This window comes from Cyrtonyx montezumae, unplaced genomic scaffold, assembly GCF_038088225.1.
Source record: "Cyrtonyx montezumae isolate F1298 unplaced genomic scaffold, pur_monq_1.0 scaffold_1, whole genome shotgun sequence".
In the NCBI taxonomy this organism is placed as follows: domain Eukaryota; kingdom Metazoa; phylum Chordata; class Aves; order Galliformes; family Odontophoridae; genus Cyrtonyx; species Cyrtonyx montezumae.
In genome coordinates, this window is record NW_027071825.1 from 23,356,782 (window position 1) to 23,381,004 (window position 24,223).

Genomic DNA, 24,223 nt, shown 5'->3' on the forward strand with positions numbered 1-24,223 from the left:
AACAAGAACCTTATGTCAGGGATTTGTTTTCAACCAGTTCCAGCTTTTAATAAATCTAGATTTTTGTTATAAAAATGGTTCATGTTTCTATTATTAATATTTGGGTGTTTTCAGAAACTCTTTTTAAAGAACGCCGAGTTAGGATTGTCAGTTAATGGGAACATTTTTTTGTGTGAGTTTGAAGGGGGATGGCCTTACAATGAGTAAATGCATGATTCTCAGTCTTCTCATTCTTATACTTTATTATGCATTTAGTTATTGCCTGTGTCTTCTGGTCTTGATTTTTTTTAATATATATTAGGCTTTATTATTCTGTAGTAGAAAGAGTTGTTTACCAAGCAGTGGGGTGGGTTGGTAAGGAGTTTTCTCCATTGTCTGAGTGTGCCCTGAGAAATTTGAGGTAGGGATCTGTGAGGGAAGTTATCAAGGACCACAGCCAAACTCAGGTTGTCTAAAAGATTTTCACTGTAATCAGTGTTCAGTAATACCTGTATGAGGAAGGTCAGCCCACGCTGGCTGCCGTGTGTCAGACTGTTCTGCCTGTTATGCTGCATGGAGCAGATAGTGAAACCATGTGCTGCTTTGGTTATAGGATGTTAGCTCTAGCAGAGGACTGCCTCTGAGGTTCCACCAAGTTGCATTCAAGAAAATTCAGGGGATTTGGAGCAGCAGATGTGTAATCAGTGGCATTACTGACTTCTGTGTGACCCAGCATGGGCATCACTGCAATCTCCTGTGGAGTCCCTGCCCCAGGAGGCACAGTACCTCCATATCCAGATGTGCTGCACAGTTGTATGTGTGGGCAAGCAAGAGTAAAGCATGAGATCTGAAAAAAAAAGATGAGGTGCTTATATGCACCTGGGCTAGCACAGGGATTTTTTTTCCCTCCATTATTTTTTAACAAGGAAGCATGACTAATAGTATTAGCAGTAAGAACATCTACAGATTAGTTGCACCAGGTGGAGTATCCCAAGGGCTGAGTTTTTCAAAGACGTTACTTTCCCTTTATAGGGTTGCTTGGACTTCCCTTTGAAAACCAGAGTTCTGGCTACTGCTGTCAGAGCTGAGAATGCTGCCTTGGACGATGAGTTCCTGCAGTACAGAACTACTTTGAAAAGAAGTGTAGAAGTATCTAGCCCTGAACTTGTTTTGTATATTTGCACGCGTGCTGTTCTGGCCTCATCATAAAGCAGGTGGGGGTAACTGCTGGTTCTGGTATTTGTTAGCAGAAAGAAGTTGCACATGAGCACAGACCCGGAAAATTGGCATTTTCTTTAATGCTGCCAGTCTCACTTTAGGGATCCAAGATGTTTTATTGCTGGTAGTGTCATTCCAACAACATTTCTATCTTGTGAGTTTCACAGCTTTAGATTAAAGCTCTTCTTTCTGAACTGTGTTCTGAATGGAGCAGGACTGTTATGTACGATACCTGTGAATGGAATTGTTTCAGAATACAACATACACAGGAGTGCTAAAATACATAAACAGCATCTCCCATTTTATTCCAAGCTCTGGAGCAGTCTACAAGCAGATGATGAGGTACGTTTTCCATTCAGCAGGACGTGCGTGGCCAAGGAGGCTGTTCTGACAGCTTGTATCCAGGTTTTTTCTCTGGCTAGGAAAGAGGCTTCTGAGATAAGACTATCAGCTCTGAATCATTGTACTGTGAATTGTCTTTCAGAAGCAAATGTGCGTTAGGCATAGGTTTGAAATGTTCATCTGTTACTGAAATGTGTATTCAGGGCTCCTGGTTCCGATAACTCTTAATATAGAGTGAAAGCTTTACGACTGTAGCAAACAAAAAATCCCTCACCTTTGGTTGAAGCGATGACAGCTCGGTGTCTGAGCTGCAAGAGGGAAAGAGCAGCTGAGACTGTCAGGAATCTATGGCTATTTGTCAAATTTTAATTACTTTCTAGAAATTATTGCTTATAACAGAGGCATAATAGCAGTGGCTAAATATCTTGTGATGGAGATTTCCACGGTCTTTTTCTTTCCCACTGGGGGGAAAAGCTTTCTAACCTCTTCCAGCTGTAACGAGATAACAGTGCAACTTTAAATGCAAAAGCCAATTTGTTGTAAGATTTTAATCAGAGTTCCCAAGTTCTGTAGCTTTAGGAAGATGAATAGCTAGGAATGCTGGAGCTAGCCAAAACTCTCTTTCTTCCAGAGGAAGTTTTCTCCAACACAGAATCCTTTAACTTCATTACAAAACGTGGCAGAGCTGCCATTGAGCTGTCTCATCTCTCACTGAGTCAAGGCATTTCTGTGTGCATGCATTTCCTGGTGTGGGAGCTCATATGTCCTCTCAGCAGAGGTTGATTGAAGCATCTTCCCAGGAAGCAGTGAGGTTTGGCATGTCAGACGTGCTTGGTTTGTATGAGATGACTCTGTGTCCTTGAAGGGATGTTGTTGATCTTGCCTGGATTCACGACCCAAATCTGTAGCTGTTTCTCCCTGGTAGGTCATAGTGATATGTTGTGAGCTGCACGGAGCCAGGACCTTGCAGACTCTGCATTAAGTTCAGTTAAGCTGCGTCTGTTGTTGGGAAGTATGCATGTGCATAAGCTGAGTTTTGTGTCTTGGGTTGATGGAAACTGGTGGTGTGGGCTTCCGTGGCTTAACGTGGAGCTGTGGGTGTGCTGGTGGCAACACAGGAGGAGGCACTGTGGCTTCAGTTCTCGTTAGCTAAGCTACTCTCCTTGTGATGTCTGCATGGACTAAGAGCCTGTGCTGAATGGCGAGGATAGTCATATCCATAGGCTTTTTTGCTTGGGGACCCTGAAGAATATCAGCTGTGAATACTCTTAGGGGAAGGACCTGGGTGGGGCTGTAGCCCTCCATTCCTGTTAACTCCTGCAGTGTTCAGTCACATCACAGCTGAGTCGTGCACGTTCTGGACAGATACAGCAGCTGCATCATATTCTGGCAAACAGGCACTTTGTAAATGTTTATCTTTTTGAATTTGTTCTGCGTGTGATTTATCTCCTCTGTCAGCATTTGTAGCTGTCTTCCATGTAGATCATCATCTTCAATTAGATTTAAAGAAAGCAGTCTCACGTTGCTGTTCTCAAGCACTGAAGTTAGGGTTTCGTCTCTTGCTTAGTTTCTAAAGCCTACGAAACACCTTTCAGATACAAAGAACCTTCTTCTGAAGGAGAAGAGTGGAGCTGGGAGCTTTTAATTAATGGAATCAGAAGCAAATAGAATGTAAGTTATTACGATACAATTCTGTGTTCATAAGTTTTACTGTAGTGATATTTAGCTCTGTTACTTTCTCTTTTCCATACTTAAACTCTGCCTAAAACCCAAAACAATAACAACCTCCACCCCCCATGTTTTCTCTGCAATGCAGAGAAAATGTTATGCTCAGCTTCTACCATTTGGATGCTATTTAATTTGCATTTCCCAAGAGAATTGAATTAGTTTTTACTAGTAAATTGGGCCTGTAACCTTGTAGGCAAGTTTTATTAGTTTATCACACATCGGTATTAGCAAATTGTAAATCCCACTGAAATGAATTGGAAAAGGCCTTAAGGAGATGCCCGGAACCAATGAGGTCTCTGTTGTTTTTTATCTCACAGAAGTGTTGTTAGTTGTAGCAGCCATACCTTTTTTTTTTCCCCCCATCACATTCTGCTGTCCTAACTGTCTGCACGTTAAGTTTCTAAGATACACTGGGTGTGATCAGGAAGTTTTCACCAGATTTCAAATGCAGCTCAGCGCGGCTCGACGTGACGAAGCACGTGGAGTTGGTCAGTGCAGCCTTCACGATCTGCTCACGTGTGAGGGGCAGGTCACTCCAGCCACTTCTTATTCATCTGAACAGCATCTGTTCAGGTGTCACAACTGCATGGAGTGAAGGTCTTGCATCTAAAAGACAGCGCTCCCCAGGATCTGCTCTTTTATTACTCCTGTGTTCTCAGTCTGTACCAGGAGGAGCTCCCCAGCACGCAGCCCTGGCCGCAGGGAGCCCGAGGTGTGCAGGGCCCAGAGGAAGGAGAGGATGCTCATCCACATCTGGTGCTGGAGCCTCCAGCAGAGCAGAGCTCTCCCCACTGCTTGCTGCCCCGTGAGCAGACCACACCACCGCTCCGAGGTGTGTGGTCTGTAATCATGAAGGATTGTGTTGCACTCATTTAATTTACTGTAAGGGCTATTTAATTGCTCTGAACAATTGCCCTAGTATGCTAATAGGTGAAATAGCTTGCTTAGGAACATTTTAAAGGTGTGATTTATTTTTTTTCCCTTCAGCACGGCGCAGACACCGTTTGGGAAGAGTTAGCGTTGAGGTTTTAATGCACTCCAGCTCCTTTGGAGTATCAGATGCTAGGGCCTCTTTCACTCCCAGCCATCACTTACACTTTTTCAGTTGCTTTTTATTTTATTATATTCCACCTGCAGTTAGCCTCATTTAACCGGCGTGCTTGAGGTGGCTGCTAGGAATGTTAAAAGAATGCCAAAATGCTGCAGCAGTTAGCTCAACTCCTCTGGCATGTCTTAGCAAGAAATGCCCCAAACCTGAGTCTGTCTCTTTTGAAATGGAACATTAATTAATTCCCACGTTCTGTCTGCTGCTCTAGTCCCTCCAGATGTGCTGCTAGGAATAGACTGGCTCCCTGGTTACAAGCCATCTGGGCTCTGTAAACTGATTTGCACTTATATTAAACAATAAGTGAACAGAATGCGGAAGAGTTATTAAAGCGAATGTACATTGCTTATAAATCTCAGAGTAAAATATTAAAACGCAGTAAATGGGAATGGAATGTGCAAATGAAGACCTGCCTGTTTTTAATGAGTTTAGCTGTGACCTTCTCCATTTCAACCAAAAGAGAAAAGAATTTTATTTTTCTCTTTAAAATAAAAGAAGAAAAAAGAAAGAAAGAAAAGAAAAAGAAACCATAAAACTGCTTACAGAAGTATCCGAGACAAAAACAAGGAAATATAATGTTCTAAACTTGACTGGTCCAAACCACTCAAGCTGCTGTGACAGCTCATAAAACTGAGAGTAGTTTTTAACTGGACTCTGTTTTACATTGCCAGAGTGAATTTTCCTTGCAGGAAGTAGCCAGAAGGTTTATTTAGTTTCCAGACTGCTGCTTTGATCTTTCCATTCTGTCACTTCTCAGGTTACATAGCCCTTTTTCACTGCAGTAAATCTGCAACAGTTAATGAGAATAAAATTTCCTCCTTCTCACTGATCGCATGCTGTTAAATGCCAAACCACAGCCAGCAGCATATTTGCAGAATTCAGCTGCGCTGTACAAAAACAGCACAATCAGTTTAATCTTGTTGTTTTTGTCATTCCTTTTATTGAGCTTTCCTTTTTCAAGTGACCTATTTTATCAAGGCGAGCGGTTGCGAGGCCAGACCTGGAGGAAAGATTTAGAAGTGCAATAAAGTGAAGGGTGCTGTGTGTAAGCGTGCTCGCAGGGCTCAAAATGAAACCCACAATGAGTCGGTTTTAAGTCCCATATATCAGTGGGATGTTTCTAATGCTTGTTGTCTGAACCGAGCACGTGCTGCAAACAAGTCTCTGCTATAACATGATCAATTTCTTTTGCCAAACTGTTGATGTTCTGTTGGTTGTAAGGGGATTCCAAGTCCAATTTCATCAGCTCCGGCCGTGCACGTATGGTGACAGACCCATCCCATCCTTCCTTCTCTCCCCTCTGGGATCTGACTCTTTCAAGCCACCAGGTCGCTGTTGAGTCCTTAAAGCTATCTCACTGTTTTTTCCAAGGCACCCAACCCAACGTTTACCTGCATACGCTTTGTTTTCCTTTCACTCACAGTTGAAAATTTTTGCATAGTAATGCTGTAATGTTAACTTTCAGAAGAGACTTTGAAAGCTTTTATTGGCCACAGCTGCAAATCAGAGCAGAATGGATTTCTTGCCTCTCTCCTTTGCTCCAGCATCTGGATTATTGTCCCTGCTGAGCTGCCTGCTCCTCGGTGCTGAGCCCTGCAGGCAGCACGCCTATCAGCCAGCAACCTGCTGCCTGGCTCCGGGTGTTTGATGCTAGAGGGAATGCTTTTTCCCATTTCAGCTGATGGGCAGAGCTCAGTGGCAGTGCTTGAGGAGCTTGTGGAGATGTTTAAAGGAGCAATTGTTCAGCTAGGAATGCTTCAGCTCAGGGCACAGAGAGCTTGTATTTCTGCTTCAGCTGGTTATCTGGGAGTGCCCTTTCACAGTGAGCCTGCTCTGTTACGCAGCACAGGAAGCAGAAATGCTTCTCATTTGGGAAGTGGAAAGCTGCTCAGACAAGCGTGGAAGATGTGATGTGGTCAGTGACAAGTCACCTCTGTGAAGCTGCTGCTGCAGGATCTCTTTCTGCTCGGGCTGTTGGCTGAAACCTCTGTACCCAACTGACATCACTGGAGCTCAGTGAGAGAAGCTTGAAATCATCCCAAGCCAGACGTACTACTAGGTGAAGGTGAAGGCCACGTAATCTTCAGTTTATGGAGTTGACGCATATATTTTGGTCTGCCCGAGGAGAGAGGGCAGAGGAAAAGACATCTTCATCGACTTTTATTGCCTGCTTCTCAGGGCTTTTTGGTTTGATTTAGTTTTTAATTAATTAGTTTTACAAATGGCTATATCTAATCAGTGGCTTTGGCCAGATGTTGAGCCAGCATCATCAGAGATGCTTTGGAGGCTTACAACGGAAAGACAGAACTCTTGCTTTCTGTTCCAGCTCTGACTGCACACTTGACCTTTTCTACCAGTTGAAAGTTGTCTTAGTTTTGTTGGAGGGCTGCTGGAGGAGAGTCAAGCTGGTTTTTGTTTTTTTTCCTCTACGTTGGCCTGATTAGAGTTTTCTCATTATTGTAATCGGTCACTTGGTGTCCAAGCATTATGGTGCTTGGACTTGTTTTCTTTCAGTGCTCCACATGGGAAGCTAAGGTCAGTGAGTGTCTGGGATCACGCAGAGCAGCTATCTGACAGAGCAGAAACTGAGCCCGGGCCCCAAGCTGCCTTCACAGAGCTGGAATGGCGAGCCCTGTGCTCGCAGGCACAAGGCTCTGACTGAATCTGGTGAAGCAAGGTCGTTTGTTCTTAGCCCACTGCTTTCTTGCCATTTAGTTGGGAGCTGACTTATTAATCTATTTTTTAAGGGCTGCCTTCCCACCCGTGAGTTTTGGCACGCTTGTTGCTTGATGCACAGCTGGAGCCCGACACAGAAGGCACAGTGCTGGCTTATCCACAATTGTCAGATTAGCATTGGTTTATAATTACATGGCAGGAGCAGCAGCATTGTGCTGAGATACAACTGGGCACCAAGTCCAGAAACAACTGGAAACTTTTAAGTCATTAATTGCAGTGAAGAAAACTGGATCACAGGGAGGGGGAGCCGTGACCACATCCATAAAAGCTGTATCATCGTGCACAGGGGAGCTAAGGTAGTGCTGCACCAGTTCCTTTTTGACATTTATCTTTTGAGCAGATGAAGTATTATTATTAAAGGGTTAGTATTAGAATGCTAACATGGAGGCTGATCTAGTGTGCATAGCAGAGTCCCTGCCACACGGCTCCCCTCCCACTCGAGCTCCAGGGATAGAAAGTATGGGGAAAAAAAAAAGCTTTACAGATAGGGGAGAAAGAAAGTGAGGCTGTGACAGACAGAATTTAAGAGACTTGTGGTTTATAGTTTAACGTCATTACCAGCAGTGGGAGAATCTACAGTTACAGAACATTGGGTTTTTCTGTGTGTTTTGAAGGCTTTCTGGTTGTATGCTGTTTTTCTATAACTGATGGTTTTATGTTCTTATTCTGAAGGACAGAAAATTTATGGGCAGTGAAGCAAAACCAGAGTAGTAGCTGGCACACAGAAGTGAATCCTCTTCTCAGAGAATCAACTTGCTCAGTTACCCTGAGCAGAGGGAACCTCTACTGTTTCATGGTGTGGTGTGTTTTTTTCAGTTGGTAGCAAATATCAACAGAAAAAGAGAAGAAAACCCAATGGGCTTTGCAGTTCTTGTTGGTGGGTATTACAGTCTTTGAGCAGCATCTCTGTTGCCCAGGTTATAATGCTGTGCTTGTCCTAAGTCTGGACTGGTGCTCCATTTCCATGGCTTTGGTACCTCCCAAGGGGAAAAACACAGCCTCCAGTGTTGGTCTGAATGTAGCTCACTCTGTTATACACAGCAACTTGATACAGCATTAGAGATGATGGGTTTATGGCACGAGAGTTTAGATGGAAATGTAGGGTGGTAACTGTACCATATGTTATCAGCAGTGCTGTCAGACACTGGCAGGTTGACAGAAACAAAATGCTGGGACTCCTGGGATGCCCTGCACCAAACTGAGTGCCCTTCTGGGGGGCACGTGGGGCTGCTCTGGCAGTTACAGCTGGCTTTTGGGAGCAGTAAGTATGGGTGACCAACCCTGTGGCTTGCCTGGTTCACACGGAGTGAAGAGCAGTCCTCTTGGGCAGCGTATACGTAGGTCACTCCAGAAATAATGCCTCCTATTTATTTTCATGGAAACAACAGCAGATCTGAAGAGCACGATAACGCTGAGCAAATCCTCAGCTACACAACCCTGTTTTTCCACACTGCCACCACCATTTTTGGCCAGCAATGAACGAGAGCCTGCACGCTGCTGAATGGCAACCATTAGGTCACAGCCTGAACCAGTGATTGAGCACCTGGTGAAGGGGCACAGCCAGCCCTGGGAGCACAGGTGGAAGCAGTTCACCTATGCAAGCAGAAGGGGTGGGCCCTGCTGGTTTCCCTCTACAGTCTGTGTCCCTGTTGAGCAGCTGAGAGCTGCTCAGGCAGCAGCCTGGGGTAAGCCTTGTTGATGCCAAACCAGGGGCTTCTGAACAGGGTTAGGGTGCAAAGAGAAACAGCTGAAATTGTGGGTCAGGTGCGTGTGCTGTGTGCGCTTCATGTCATATTTATCTCTGGTTTCGTCTTTAGTGGCTGCTGATTTCAAGGTGCTTTAAATGAAGGCTTCTTGCCACGAAACTTAGGAAATTCAGGCTTGAAAACATAAGCACCTGAAGTGATAACTGACCCTCAAAGACCAAGGCTGTCTTCCTGGGCTGTACTCCGTGCTCAGGCAGCCACCCCCTTTCTTTCAGGTACAATCCTTGCTGTACTGCTCCACGCCCCTTTCCCAAGCAGTGCTTCTTGCTGCGTTTGCTCCGAGGTATATGCATTCTGTGAGTGGATTTCCAGTTGGATGTCACAGCATTGCTCTGCCTCAGGACTTGCCTTTTTGAGGCCCAGCTTACGCCTGAGGAATTAGTGCCCATTTTAGAGCAGCCTGTCAACACCAGCCCCGTTAACAGTGTGAACACTAGTGCAGACAGGCTCAGGTGTCTGTTGCATCAGGAAAACTTCCAGAAAGCAGCTCTGCTCTGTGCTCAATCTGCGTCCTGCTGTGCCAACCTCAGGAGCCTCCCTGCCCACACAGGGCCCTGCCTGAGCCTGCCTGGTCTCCCAGACAAAGCACTGAGCCCGTGCTGGCTGGGGTTTCCTGCCATTGGTTGCTGTCTGTGTTTTACATGACGTCAGGGCACCCAGGATACGAGACAGGCATGTATTAGTTTGGAAGGTATGAATCAGGGGCAAGTATCAATAAGCAGAGCTGTTAAGAAATCTCTCCTCACTCGTGCACATCAGGAACGTTTTCCTCTTGGGCATGTGTTCTTCAGTTCCCCAGCAGTACAAGCAAATTGGAAAGTTCAGCTGTCATTGGGGGAAGGTCATAGATCACACTAGCAGCCCGAGTAATCCAAGAGGTTTTAAGTATCATAGCATTTAGTTTAAAGTGAAATTTGCTCTGACAGGGGCTGGCAGACCAATAGGAAAAAGAAATATTTGTGCTTGGAGAAGTGCATGTGTAGAGACCACGAGTATAACTGATGGCTGGAAGTGATTTCAGTCTAAAAAAAACAAATCATTAAGAGAGTGCATAGGGGTAAAATACACAGTTCATATTTTAAAGGGTCTCAAAATGAACCAGCAACTGAGGTTAGCAGTACACAGTAATTAGCCGTGCTGTTCACTGGTTAACTCCATCAGCTCCAGGCGTGGTGGTTGTGTGTGGTTAGTGAGCGTGGATCCCTCTGCACGTGGACACGAGATGCTGTGAGATGAAGCTGCTGTCAGTAAGGCGCAGGTAAAGGCAGCTGCACAATTAATGTCTCTGAGAAGCCTGGTGCTGCTGCACACCCGTTACACGAGTGCAGGCTCTGCACCGCTGTTGGGCTCTCAGCTGCAGCACGCTGTCTGAGGGAGGGAACATCTCAGAGCAGGGATGCATACTGCTGCCTCGATGGCATGATTGCCTCTCGAACTCTGTGGGAGGACGGGCTGATGGCAGCTCTCCTGGGCACGTGGTTTCCACGTAGATGCTGTGTAAATAATGCCGACAGCACATTTTACCTAGGAGCAAGTTGACTGCTGGTATAAATCTGCAAGTGCGTGGCACAAATCATCCCAGGCCAGCCGTTAGCCACTGGGTGTTCACAGCTGAAAGCTGCCACCTTTCCTGGCTGTGCTCTTCTGCACTTCTTGGCGGGTGTTCAGCAGGACTTGGTTTTCCAACCCCGTGGCTTGTGCTTGCAGAGGCACTGCCCTTGGCCTGCCAGCCTCGTGCCAAAGCCAGACTTCAGCCCAGAGCAGTCTGCAGTCCTGTGGCCCAGGCTCGATAGCCTTTCCTTCAGCCACGAGGACAAGTTTTTGGCTACGTCTGCCAGCCCAGACAAGCAGAGAGACAAAGCTGGTATGTGTCAAGAGCACTAAGATGTAAAGATGGAGCCAGCTCTTTCTGAAGCACGGACAAGCATTCATTTATTGATGAAAAATATTTAGGAAGAGTAGGGAGTTGACCAAGGTGTCTTCATGTGATTTTCTACTCTTTCTTTCATGTGATTTTCTACTCTTTCTTTTATATATATATATATATATAATGTATTTTAACTGTCCAAAGCAGTTATCAGCTGATCCATCTCTTCCCATTTTCTTCAGGACACTAACATATGTCTAAACCATTTGGAAATAACTGATACCTCTCGAAGTTTAAACTCTAGGGATCGTTACCTAATTACTTACACATTTATAAAGGAAAAAATAATAATAATAAAAAAATACATTCTCAGCAAATCATTTATATATATATAACTGAAGCCATATTTTCCTTGCTCTCTTTATCAATCTGAATGTATTTAAAAGTTCTCTGAATTCTCTGAAAGGATCGCTGAAGCTGGGAAAGCTCTGCCTGCAGTGATAGAGACCCGCTGCCACCCCGTGGCTCGGCGGTGTCACTGCATCGTCGACTCGTAGCAAATTACGGAGTGAGCTGACAGGCTGTCCATCCTCTGACTGAGGGATTGTGATTTCGGGCAGTGTTGGGTGTGTCTGCATTAGATAAAAAGAGAGTAACGAGGTTTGTTGTAATCCCTTCTTTCAGGAGTCTTCTACAGCTTCAGGTCTGCTAAGGAGAGAGCCGTTGTGTGCCCGGTACGAAGGAGGGAGCTGGAGAAGGCACCTCAGATGTCAGCAGACTTAGGAGTAGGTGGAGGAAGGAAGGGGAGACAGAGAGGGGTGTGGAGCCAGAGCCAGGCAGGTGGACGTGGAAAGAGCAAAGCAACTTTCAGGGCACCGTGTTCTTCCAGAAACATTCAGGTGAAACAGAACGGTGTTCTCTGCGTTTGGGCTCCTTGGTTGTTTCTTCCCTCGCAGAGGACAAGTCTCGGCCTCAGGCCTTCCACCTTCACCTGGTTATCAGAATATCTCGTATGGGATCCAGCTTCCTGAGCAACCAGGCACGTGGGTCCTTTCCTAGGCCCTCACAGAGGCCCAGTCTGAGGGAAATACACTGGCAAGGATGGAGAGCTTGGATGGGATCCCCCGCGCTACAGCTGAGCCCTTTCAGTGAAGCAGCTGGGCAGTGCCAGCTGTTTGTTGAGCCGGGGCCTGGGGCACTCCCATTGTCCGTCCTCTGGATGGGTCATTCTTTCCCAGGCCTCAGCTGTTGCATAACCCACGTTCCATATGTGTAATTGGCAGTAATGAGGTTCAGCTTTTCTGCACTCCAAAAGCACTTCGGTTCTTTGTGTTTTGACAGTCTTCAGAAGGGAAGTTCAACTTCTTTCAATGCGTCTGTAGTCACACAATAAATTAGAACCCTTTTCCATTCGTCGTGCTGAAGTGGAAGCTTAAAAGTGACACAGTTAAGAGCAGGCATTAATCCAGTGTCTGAAGCAATGTTCATTTTCCCTCTACCTCCTGCGTGAGAGTTATTGTTGAGCATGAAATATGTGCCACTTTTCCCTACACAGTTGTTGCGCCGTGGGACTTTTAGGTGTGAAAGATGCTGTTCTGTATGACAGATGGCTCATTGTGTCTCATTAGAATGCAGCCACTCGGGGTTTGAGGAGCTCTTTGTGCCATTTGGCTGTCGGTTTCATACCCCACCAGAAACTCTGTCCTTTGCTGAACTGTGTAGCTATGCCATATATTGTCACTTTCTCATTTCTGCCTGCTCCACGCCCCAGGGCTTCAGAAATGCGCTGTTTCTGGAAGGAAATGGGATTGTTTGGACGCGCTGTTTAGGGACAGGGTTACCAGCAGGCTCTGCAGGATGGGGTCTTGAAGCATCCCCAGAAATAACACTTTAATTTCAGTGTATAGGTGGAGAAACTGAGTCACAGAAGCAAAGCGTCGCTGGTCAATCCAAACAAGAAGAGTTCTGTTTCTTTAGGGGTTTTCTTTTGAGCTCACGAGGAGCTGTTTAATTCAGAAAACAAGAAGGAATTCACACGGTGATTATTTTCTAGGCCTGCTTTTCCTGGAAAAGAGTTGTGTTGATTTCTCTACCCCGGGGGGGTAAGATGGAGCAGTGCTGGCCGGGATGGATGGGGAAGACACAAAGTTGCCTCTAAGTTGGAAGAGTTGGAGCACCCCACACCAGGACACCTTCCCCCCACACCACAACCTGCACTTGCTTACGGTTTCTCTCCCTTCTTCTTACAGCATGGGAGTTGATGGGTTTGGCCAATCTCCGGGGGTCCCTGGCCGCCCAGCGACTGCGTATGGTTACCGCCCCGACGAACCCTACTACTACAGCTACGGAGCACGGTAAAGCAGCAGGGCACTGCTCCCTGCCCCCGAGGGAGCAGCGTGTGCATGGCAGCTGCTAGAGCTGGCCCCTGGTAGTGCATGGCTGTACCACAACAGCTCCGTCCTCGTGTATCCTTTGGCGTGTGTAGCTGCAGATCAACGTGGCCTTGCTGGGTCCGCTGTCGTAGTGACTGTGTTACTCTTCGGTTGCTCTTTAGTACAGGATTTGCTCTGCAGCTTGAAAGCAAATATTGAGAAGCCACCGGACTGGGAAGCGTCACGTTGTGTGTATCAAGCGACTAATTTAATTTCTATTAAATATAAAAACCCGTGTGATCAGTGTCAAACGTGGTGGATGCATCTCTAACCAACTGACAGAGCGTTCAGGAGGAACGCTCCATGGGAGGTGTTAAACAGGGGCTGCTTCCCTCTAACGCTTCGCCAGCAGCAACAAGCTTCAGCCCCAGCATCTCCTGGCTCTGCCCTGACACACAGCTACCAACATCTGCTCTTTGGCCTGATGACTTCAAGAGTGGAAAGATGGCACAGATTCGCTCCCTCTGGGCTTCAGGCATTTACAGTCTAGTTGTAAATTTATAATGAGAAACCATACCACACACACAAAAGTACCTTTGGTGCGAGCGTTGAGCCACTCCTGTAGGTGGAGAGAAAGCAGCCGCCGACACGGGGAGGTCTGGCAAGGCGTGATGAAGTTCCACCACTGCTATCACCAAAGCAGTTCAAGTAGTTCCCTTGGAAAGTGGAAAGCTCCCAGCTCTTTATTTTTAAATGGCTGTTGATTTGCACAGTTGTGCCCCTTGTTCCACGTGCCTGGCTCAAACAGAAAGCACGCCTGGGAGCAAAAGCCAGCAATGCCTTGTGAGCAGTGCACGTGCTCGGAAGGCGCCGTGTCCTCGCCTCACACCTTCAGTATCTCTGAACGAAGATGGCTGTTAAGCCTTGCTTGTGAAAGGTGTGCAGGAGCCTTTCCACGTGCCACTGCTCTCCAGGTTTCACACTGCGTGACTGAAGTGGCTCTAAAAGGAGCACTGGTGTTCCTCAGGAGTCCGCTGGCTCCACGTCCGTGGCGTGGCTCACAGGAGGCAAGTGGAACGTCAGCCTTGCCAGCGTTAACTAATAGTTTTACAATCACTTTCTGCACAGTTTTGTACGAGATTTAAGTTCTCGCTAGAAACAGTGCAGAAAATGTAGATTAAACCGACACGCGACGCTTTCCCACCTTTGTTTCGTTGCTCTGAACTTTAAAAGACACGAGCGCGTACAGGTTTCGATCTGCGTCACGTGGGCGTCGCGACGGCCGCCGTGCCCGCGCCTAACATGGCGGGTCCTCCGTGCCGCCGGGGGGCGCCCGCCCGCGCTCCTCCCGCCCTCCTCTCCGCGCCGCTGCCGGAAGCGGACGCGGCTCCCCGGGGGCGGCCGGGAGCAGGTGCGCGGGGCCGGGCTAAGGGCGCGGAGGGTCGGAGCCGTTCCCGTACCGCGCGGGGCGCGAGGAAGTCCTGATCGCTCGCTGCCCGCTCCGCGTGGCGATCCCGAGTTGCGTTCCTCTCCCCGGAAGCGGTGCCGGGTGCTTAGGGCGGGGGGAGCATGGCGGTAGGATGCGCTTCTTCGCGGCCGTCTCGTGCTTTGCTCTCGAAGTGAACGGCGCCTGCCTCAGCTCGGCCCGCCTCGGAGAGCTCTCCTCCGCCCCGAGAGCCGTTTGTCAGCGGGGGGGACGTGTCCGGCAGCCCAACCCCGCGAGCGATGGGCTCGGAGAGCAGCGCTTTGAAGAGCTACGCGCTGGAAGAGCCGCCGTTCACGCTGCCGAGCGGGCGCAGCGTCCACCCGGCTGTGCTGCAGGATGGCAGGCTCGCTTCCGTCTTCGTGTACGAGCAGGACAACGAGGACATGGTTAATAAAGCTGCCAAGGTACCGGAGCGGGCAGAGATTTACCGGAGCTGCCCGGCCCTGCGGTGGGAAGAAGTCGATGGGGGCCGCGTGCTTAGGGCTGAAGGACGGGGATGCGGTTGGGAAGGAGGGGCAGAGCGGGGCGGGTGAGGTGGAACGGGTGTTTTTGTTTCCGGAAGCACCTGAAGACCTTGCGGCACCCTTGCCTGCTGCGCTTCCTCTCCTGCACCGTGGAAGCGAACGGGATCCACCTGGTTACTGAGCGCGTGAGGCCTCTGCAGGCGCTCCTGGCCACGCTCTCTTCTGCGGAGATCTGCGCGGGGATCTACGACGTGCTGCTGGCGCTCACCTTCCTCCACGACAGGGTACGAGCGGCTGTGCTGGAGGGGCGGCATTGCAGGGGCTGTCACGGGGCTCCGTGTGCCCCAAGAACCCAGTGCTTCAGCTGGGTTCACCTACAAAACCCCAAAGGGCGCGTAGGACCGTGTGCTTATTGGGAGCTTTTCCTTTGGTTCCTCGCTTGCTCTGATTTTGCGTCTCACGTCGTCCTTTCTTATGCTCCAGGGAAACCTAACGCATAACAACGTCTGCTTGGCGTCCGTGTTTGTGAGCGAGGACGGGCACTGGAAGCTGGGAGGAATGGAAACAGTCTGTAACTTTAATGAAGCCACCCCAGAGGTAAGAGCCGGGCGGGGTGCACCCCTCCGGTGCCTGGGAAGGCTCTGTGCAGCTCCCAGCTGAGCCCTCTCTCCAACTGTACCATTCCCACTAGCCAAGACAGCTGCTTTTCTAAGGCAGACAGCGGCCGGAGGGTGGGTGAGTTCTGGAGAGAGCGAGAACTCGTGTTCCTTTGGGTTGTGCAGCACTGCACAGAGCCCAGCAGCAAAATCTGACTGGTAAAGGTCGTGAAGTCCTTTCCCTGCCCAGAGGGATCGCAGACAATGGGAGCTAAGACATAAAGGGATCAGTTGGCTGTGGAGCCTTGCAGTTGCTTGCTGTCAGCCTGGTGCTTCTCAGCTGCTGTGCTCTGAGCACTTCCCATTGGTGCAGAGCACAGCACGGCCTGGCCTGGCTGCCAGCTGAAGGAGCAGGGGCACAAGGTAGTCCTGGCCCATGGGGAGAGCTCACGTTTCCCCTCTTCCTCTTCCCTTTCCAGTTCCTCTGTCACATCAGATCAGTCCGAGACCAGTCGTGCATCCCGTGTGAGGAGATGGTGAGTGGCCTGCTCCCGTGGAGGAGTGTGTGTTCAGAATCAGTTTTTACTCACTTATGCCTGAGTGGGAGGAATTGGCTGTGGGATGATGTCCGAGGTCTATTTTCCCCATCCCTGGTTGTGCTGGAAGTTGTTGACTCGTAATTGCAGCATGAGCTCAGGTGGGGATTTGTTACACCATGCACAGCTGCTCCTTTGGGTTTTCTGTTCCCTGGGGAGTGTGTGTGAGGGGCAGTCGAGATCTCTGGTAGGTGTTTTGTGAGCTCCTGCTGCGCCGACCGTGGCTTTTGTTTTTGTTTTTCATTTTCAGTCTGTGGATTTCAAAATTCTGCCCAACAGCTGCGGGCACGCGAGGGATGCCTACGCCTTTGGGGCCATGGTTGAAAGCCTCCTGACGGTCCTTAAGGATGAGGGTGAGGAGTGACACGTGTTTATTTGCAGCTTACAGAGCCGTGCAGCTTATTCCTTGCGTGTGTCGGCTGATACAAGTCTGCTGCCGTTGACACGTGCTGCAGGTTCAGTGGCCATCACTGTTCTTGGTGCTTGCTAGGTTAAAATCCAAAGCTCAGCATCTCCTTTATTCCCATGTCCCCGCATTTCACTGCGCTCAGACAACATGAGTGCTCCCAGATCTGCTCTGCAGCAGTCAGAGCTGCACGGCTCTGCTCACACCAGAAACTTCATCAAGTGTTTAGGGACATGGATATGTGGATGCTGTGTACCACGGCTGAGCAGGGGCAGGACTCAGAAGGCAGTGCCCCAGTAGACAAGCAACTTAGGGAGAAAGATGGAGATGTTATTCTCTCTTCCTTTTTTTTTTTTGGACCAAACATGAGTCACCTTGCTATCAAATAGATTCTATCAGTAAGTTTTCAGGAGGGGTGGAGGACTCCTGAGCATAGCTTGTCCAGTGGTGAGAGAGAAATCTAATTGGAGGTGCTCTGGCTTTCAGTTTCAGCAGATATTCTCTCCAGCTTTCAGCAAACCTTGCACTGTACCCTGCTGAATCCAGATCCAAAGTGTCGTCCACCACTGTCCAGCTTGCTGTCTCACGAATTCTTCAGGTAGGGAAAGGAGTATCTTGCCTCTCACTGTGAGTCTTGATGCTGCTTGTTGTGAATGAGCTCGCTTTGTGAAGGTGTGTTACAGGGCTCTTTGTCAGAGAGGCCTTAACTTAAGCAGGTGCTGTCAGCCTTCCTGCTGAGTTAGCACTGGTGACAGAAGTGTGTCCCTTTGCCACACGCTGCCAGGTGGATCTCCCCAGGCTCACGGGAGGTGCTGTGAGATGCTAAGCACCAAGGATCATCACACCTCACTGTCTACTTTCTTTTTGTGCTTAGGAACGATTTTCTGGAAGTCGTGAACTTTCTCAAGACCTTAACACTAAAATCTGAGGAGGAGAAAACTGAATTTTTCAAGTAGGTGAAGGAACCGTAATCTGGAAGCTTCTTATTTCAGACATGTCACGTGGGCATCGTGCAGAGCTGGGAAGAGCAGCTGCCAGGGAAGTGGTTCCTCGGGTGCCAGGTTTTGATTGCTTTGGCAGAACATTGTTTGCTCTGTAATGTCATTTGTATTTTCCTTTGCTCCCTGGGGCAGCACCATCCTACCTCCCCCTGCACAGTGGGGATTGAAGTCATCTGCTGTAGTGCTACCAGGGGAGAGAGCATGGTGTAATGCTAAGGGAAGCTCCTGTTTAGTTGTGCCATTACCTGGCCCGAGAAGGAGAGAGGCTGAGTTTCTCTTTCGTGCTCTGCTGGCTGCCTCTGAAACGCATTAGCTGGATGTGGTTTCAAAATGGGATTCCCTTTTTTGCAAGGGAAGCTTTCCTCACGTAGCAGCTAAGGTAGCCTGTCGTCAAGCAGTAGAAAACCCCTTGTGATGCAGGCTGGGGGGTGACAGGAGCCTTCACTGAGCACTGTACTGCTCAGTGTGAGCTGCCAGCACGGAGGTGGTTGGGATGCCGCAGCAGAGGACGTCTCAGAGAGGGGAAGCTTCTATGTGCCAGCTGCAGGTGTAAGATAGGCAGCTTCTGGGTGTGCCCTTGGCAGCCCTGAGAGCAGGGTTTGTCTCTGGATGTTTTCTTACTCCTGGTTTGTCTTACTGTTGCCTAAGAGGCCACTTTGATACTAAGTGCTCTCTCCTGGCACACAGATTCCTGCTGGACAGGGTGGCTGGCTTGTCGGAGGAGCTGATAGCGTCACGGCTGGTGCCTCTTCTACTCAATCAGCTCGTGTTTGCAGAACCTGTCGCTGTCAAGAGTTTTCTCCCTCATCTGCTGGGGCCAAAGAGAGGTGACCTTTAAATACTTTCTTCAAAACGATTACTGTCAGTTTTGGAACGAATTCAGAGTGCTCATTCTGTTGAATCAGGAAGTAGTGTTGTCTGTTTAACGGGAACAAATTCTCTAACGTACAGAACTGGAGAGTTATGTGAGCTTCCCTATTTGGAGTGCTTTTCCACTGCAGCCTCTGGCCCTGCTGCTTGCTTCCTCTCTCACAGTTTTACCTAAACAGCTGGTATTTCAGACTTGTGACTGCTGCTAAGCATTCAGATCTGTTGCTGTTAGGCAGAAGATGCTGGCTGTGCTCCCTCTCCTCCCCCCAGTCTCTGGCATTCCGAGCCAGCTGTGTTGGCAGCTGACAAAGACAGACCTGGCATTGGGGTGACACTGCAGATTTCAGCTGTGACAGTCTCTCGCTGAACAGCTCTTGGAAGAGTTGCCTCTGGTTTTCAGAGCAGTCTTTTCCCATCTCTTCCTAGAGCAAACTGGAGAAAGCCAGAGCAGCTGCCTCCTGTCGCCAGCCTTGTTCCAGACTCACGTGATTCCTGTGCTGCTGAAGCTCTTCGAGGTTCACGAGGAGCACGTGCGGATGGTGTTGCTGTCTCACATTCATGCCTATGCAGAACTGTTCTCTCGGGAAGAGTTGAAAAACATCATCTTGCCACAGGTGAAGGATGGGAAAATGATACATGGTGTATATCCAAGCGTATGGGATTCCTACTGCTGTGATGGCTCTTAGCTCTGAACTAAATTCTCGCAGCACTGGCAGCAGTTTCCAGCCTCCTTTAACACAAGCCCTAAGTGTGACACCCCACCCTGATCCAGAGTGCTGTTTCTCTTAGAATTAGAATTGAAAAGTGCTGCAAATATAACACGTACAGAGGAAGAAAAAAGTGGGAAAAATCAGGTTTTTCTGTTCTCAGTAACGTGGTGCCATTCCTGTTGTAGGTATTGCTGGGCCTTCGAGATACCAGTGACTCCATCGTGGCAATAACACTGCACAGCTTAGCAGTTCTTGTCTCCCTGCTCGGACCTGAAGTAGTTGTAGGTGGTGAAAGAACCAAGATTTTCAAAAGCTCTGCACCAAGCTTCATGAAAACTGCTGATCTCTCCCCAGAAGGTGAGTGAGCGGTGTGGTCAGAGTGCTCTTGGGATTCTTGCTCGTTGTGGCCATGCAACACAGGCAGAATTTCTTGGTTGAGTAGTCTTTTTCTGCTAGGTTAATCGAAGAAAACCCTATTATTTGCCCCTAAGCTGTCCTGTCCTCCTGTAACTTGCTTACATACTTATGTCCACGTAGTTATTTAACATTTCCTCTGTCCTTTGTGTTTTTGAAACCAATGAATCTCATCCTCTCCCCCCACTTTCTGTTTGTAGATTGGAAAAGAAATACAAACTTCCCTATTTTGTCAGCTCTCTGGAGGCTTTTCACCTAATCCAGATGAAGAAAGCAGTCCCTACATCTGCTAGATAACTTGGAACCAAGTGCACTAAGGGAAAGCTTTTCTGCATATTGAAATAAGAATGCCTATAGCTGGAGGGAAGAATCAGCACTGGCTCTATTTTAGACATAACACATAGGTACCAAGTGAAACGCGTGGCAGAGAGCTGTTTATTTATTTGTAGTATAAATGTTGTTGTCCTGATTGTGTGTACTGGTAACTGCCACCCTCCCTTAAAACCTGTGGATGGTTCATTGCACCATTCTTCTTTATGTTGTTGTAGTAGACTGTAGTAAATAAAAGCCTTCATCTTGCATGCTAAGAACAGATTTATTTGTCAGAATATATTTACAATTGGACCTGATCTAACTGCTGGTGAGAGCAGGGGGCTGAAAACCAACCCTTTGTGCTCAGCAGTGAGTGGCAGCGTGCAGAGAGGACTACTAGCTGCTGAGTACACACGGCTTAATGAGAAGTTTGTCTAAGCTCCTGGATGTACCCTGTGTGGAGGGCTCGTGTTCTGTGTATCAGCTGCATCCTTTCCTGTGCCTTGCCTGGGCAGGCACAGCTGGCTGGCATCACACTTGTCAGGTGGAGGCAGCAGTGGCCCGAGCCCTTCTGTTCCAGCTTTGAAGTGCTGGGAGCAGGGGCTTACACAGCTGAAGCCAATAGTAATGCCTCGGTGACAGTAGCTACAACTCCCCCAGATGAACTGGAACCAGATGCTTGCCACTGTTCCCTCGTGCAGCTTCACTGTGCAGCCTTTAATTGCCTGCCACTGTACAGGTGAGGCTGTCATACAGCCGTTGGGATAGAGCCTCTTGTTCCTGCTTTACTCGTGCCCAAGCATACAAGAGAGTTTGTGCAGTAGTGTTCTGTTTTGAATTGCTGTGACTGTCACTGCTCTGCTTTCCATTGAGGCAGGGCAGCAGACTGGTGTTGCCACGCATCCATCTGGATCCAGCCAGGAGGCGGACAGCATTTGTTAAGCATCGCATTGAGATCATGTTTGTTCACTATGTGTGTCTTAAAACAACAGAGCAGCAAAAGCTGACCCATTTACAGCTGCCTGAACTTCATACTGGCACGAGCTGCAGGCTGGAGGAAGAGTAGTATTGTTATGGACAGATAAGAGATGCAGCCTTAGCATTTTGCATTGCAGTGCTGTTCTTTGGTATTGCTCATCTCTGTAGTAAGTAAAACTCCAGTGTCAGGGGCAGTTTCAGCTGACACTGCCAACACACCTTCTGGACTCGACGGCCTTTCTTCTCTCCCTGCAGGCTCACCCACTCGTGCTGTAAGCAATCAGAGACATCAAACCTCTCAGCCTTTGAAGAACAATTCTGGCATGCTCTCTGTCTCTGGAAATGCAGTTGTCAAGAAGCATTCTGTGCAACAAGACAATCCACTGGCTTTAAAGACAGGTAAAACTTGCACCTTTCTTTTCCTTTTTAAAAGACAAATGCCTACAAATGAAAAGTTGTTTGAGAATTGTTGATTTTGGCCACGTGCTGTTCTGAAAGAGATTCAGAGATCCAGGGAAGGTAATAGTGAAGGAAAGAGTGTGACCCTTGCCTTCCTAGGGAACAGTTGTTTGGGAACCTGATGTTTACACATGTTGCTGCTTGGCCAGCTTTGAGTGTCGTGTTTCCTTACGCCAGGATCTGACTTGGTTTGCTTTTGTGGCCTTTTTTCAGTTCTCTAATGGCTTTTCCTCAGTGACTTAATGCCTGCCAGCTGCCAGTTTTTAATGCCCCCCACTTTGCTAACAGGAAGATGGCTGTGCTTTCTAGTTTGAGAAGAGCTCAGCACTGAAACACCTTTCTGATCACCATTATTTTCTGAACTGGCAAATGGTTTTTCTACATGCCAGCTGCCACTGGGGATGTCAACTTGGTCACCCCACTTGCCTTTCTGAAATGAGTATATAACACCTTTATCCTCCACAGGTGAGCAAGCCACTCAGCTGCCCCTGAATGGAGTTCCTGGGAGCATTAATATGCTGGGGAGCAGCAGGAGCTCTTTGACTACCTCTGAAAAGCCAGCAGAGGAGTGGCCAGACTGGAGTGAGCCAGAGGAGACAGACACTGAGAAAACTGTGAACATCCAAATTCAGCCACAGGGCAGCAGGGGATCTTATTTTGTTGAACGTGATGTAGACGAGAAGCCTTGGGATGACTTTGAGCCCAGCAGCCTTCATACTGACCTGTCCTCAGGAAACTGCCTCACTGTGACACAAGCTGATGCAGCTGAAATGCAGAGGACTCTACCGAGTACCCATCAACAGAGCAAAGAATTGAAGAGCTTCAAAGCGAGTCCCCCCACAAAGTCCTCCTCTGAGAACTGCTGGAACAATGACAGATGGGACCACCAAGAACAACCAGGAAAAACTGTGCTGCCCAAACCGACCTTAGAGGAAAGGTTGAAGTCTTCATTGGAGTCTGGCCTAGGAGAAGAATTCACGATCAAAGTGAAGAGGAAACCGGTGCGAGACCCTGAGCTGGACTGGTTTGCTGACATGATACCAGACATTAAACCTTCCTCAGCAGTCTTGATTTTACCTGAAGCAAGGACAGCAGCAGTTGTTCCCAGCCACTCTGGTGCAGTATCCAGCAGAGAAGGTGCCTCCCAGAGCACGCAGTTTTCATCCAAATTTGCAGCAGTTGATGTTATTGAGGTAAGAGTCCACAGACAGTGGGGTTTAAATGAATGCACATTTGAGAGGATCCTAAAAGCACATACACAGTACAACGTACTGATATGGCATCAGCAGGCTCCTTAGATAGCTGATAGCTGAGGAAGTATCAGCAACACATGGCTGTATGATTGAGTCTTTGCCTGTGAAAACAAGATGCTGAGTTCTGGGTGATGAATCTTAGCAGGCACCAGGTAATTCCATGGGCTACTGCAGCAGCAAGGCAGCCAAAATGGTAGGGAAAAAGATTTAACTTAGAATTCCTTTATCAGTGACTTCAGGAGTATATCACTCCTGTTCTTAATTTGTGCTGCTGTATCCTGCATGCTAGGACCCTACATGACTTTAGGGTGAGTCTTTTGTCAGATAAGGGAGGTGAAACAAGGCTGGATACTGTCTGCTGAACAAACATGGCCCTAAGCTGTGAGAGAAGGGGGCTTCCAAGCACAGAGGACGCTCAAGACTTTGTTGCTGGTGGCTCTTCTGGAAAAAGCTAGAAGCACTGTAAATAAGGAACGTGGAAATAATCTCTGTACTACAGGGAAGAGCTTCTCGGATGCATCATTTTCAGCAAGGATTAGATGAGGCATTTCTCCTGTTCATAGAGCCATGAGGATTTTCACCATGAGGCAGTCTTATAAACTGCCTTTCAGGGTAAGCAGATAAATCCATCTGTCCTGATCTCTAAGACTCCAGAGACTGCTTCTGTTTGCTAGGAAGGCAGGTAGCACTTCCATCTGAGCACATACCTCCATTAGGGAATAGCTTTTGACTTCAGGTTGTTTTGCTAATTTAGCCTCAGGAGAGTTACCACATTGAGAGCATGGGGAGAGGAGCCTTGGGTCCAAACTGAGGTTGTTTACAACATTTGAAAATGACAGACTTGATTTTTCAGATGCACTGTTGTGATATCTGCCTCATTTTATGGGAGCCACTTACTGTAGTGCAGACAGACTCTTGGAGTAGCTGAGAGTGTGGGATCAAAGTCAGAGTGCTACAATACAGCAGGGCAACAGCTGCTTCTTTGGAGGAAGGGAAAGAAGCCCATTTTATAGCATCCTGTTCTCAACAAAAAGTGGTTTTGATAGAAACAAAGCTTGATTTAATTTTAGGAGGAAAGGATAAGAAACTCCTTGTACTTCAAGTGTTTCCTTTTACAGTTAGAAGTCCTTTAAGACAAAAAGCTGTAAATTCCACTGCTTTGTTCTTGGTTTTGTGAGGGGCTTTCTGGGTAAAGCTCAGTGCCCTAAAGGGCACCTTTCTCTTCAAGCATTGTGAAAACTGTCTTGCCCTGCCATCGCAAGCCACCCTGGGTTCTGCCTGGCTCCTGTAGCTGCATTAAGAACAGAAGCACAGTGTGTGCCTTAACACTGATAATTTTACATGATTCTAGGCTGAAGCTGCAGGCTGGGGTGAAGAAGAAGAATTGAACTGGGAAGATGATGCTAACTGGTAACGGGACTGAAAGAAACAAAGGCGAGTTACGCTGTGTTGGAGTCTGTAAGAGGAGTCACTGCTTCTACAGTAACGGATAAGTACCTCAGCACTGCTTTTGTGAAAAGGCAGGCACTTGCTGCAGCAGCCAGCAGGATCCCAGGGGGCCCAGT

At 48.2% G+C, this 24,223-nt stretch overlaps 2 protein-coding genes across 2 annotated transcripts in view; both read left to right on the forward strand.

The window, feature by feature from the left end:
- KIFAP3 (kinesin associated protein 3) overlaps positions 1-13,102 on the forward strand; it is a 60,390-nt gene extending 47,288 nt beyond the window's left edge. The window contains exon 20 of the mRNA XM_065743966.1: positions 12,991-13,102. Coding sequence (XP_065600038.1) covers positions 12,991-13,099 — 109 coding nt within the window. The 3' untranslated portion in view covers positions 13,100-13,102. The remainder of the gene's footprint in view (positions 1-12,990) is intronic.
- A 1,736-nt stretch (positions 13,103-14,838) lies between these two features.
- SCYL3 (SCY1 like pseudokinase 3) lies at positions 14,839-24,082 on the forward strand. The gene is made up of 13 exons (XM_065743975.1): positions 14,839-15,003; positions 15,162-15,347; positions 15,547-15,660; positions 16,139-16,195; positions 16,506-16,608; positions 17,148-17,259; positions 17,536-17,613; positions 18,350-18,489; positions 18,959-19,146; positions 19,428-19,599; positions 21,202-21,345; positions 21,871-22,598; positions 24,010-24,082. The coding sequence occupies exons 1-13, from the start codon at positions 14,839-14,841 to the stop codon at positions 24,070-24,072; spliced, it is 2,250 nt and encodes a 749-aa protein (XP_065600047.1). The 3' UTR covers positions 24,073-24,082.
- Positions 24,083-24,223: the final 141 nt, after the last annotated feature.

Coding starts and splice junctions, on each gene's coding strand:
- SCYL3 (XM_065743975.1), top strand. CDS start 14,839: ATGGGCTCGGAGAGCAGCGCTTTGAAGAGCTACGCGCTGGAAGAGCCG. Junction 17,614..18,349: donor GAGAAAACTGAATTTTTCAA/GTAGGTGAAGGA, acceptor CCTGGCACACAG/ATTCCTGCTGGACAGGGTGG. Junction 19,600..21,201: donor TGCTGATCTCTCCCCAGAAG/GTGAGTGAGCGG, acceptor CTCTCCCTGCAG/GCTCACCCACTCGTGCTGTA.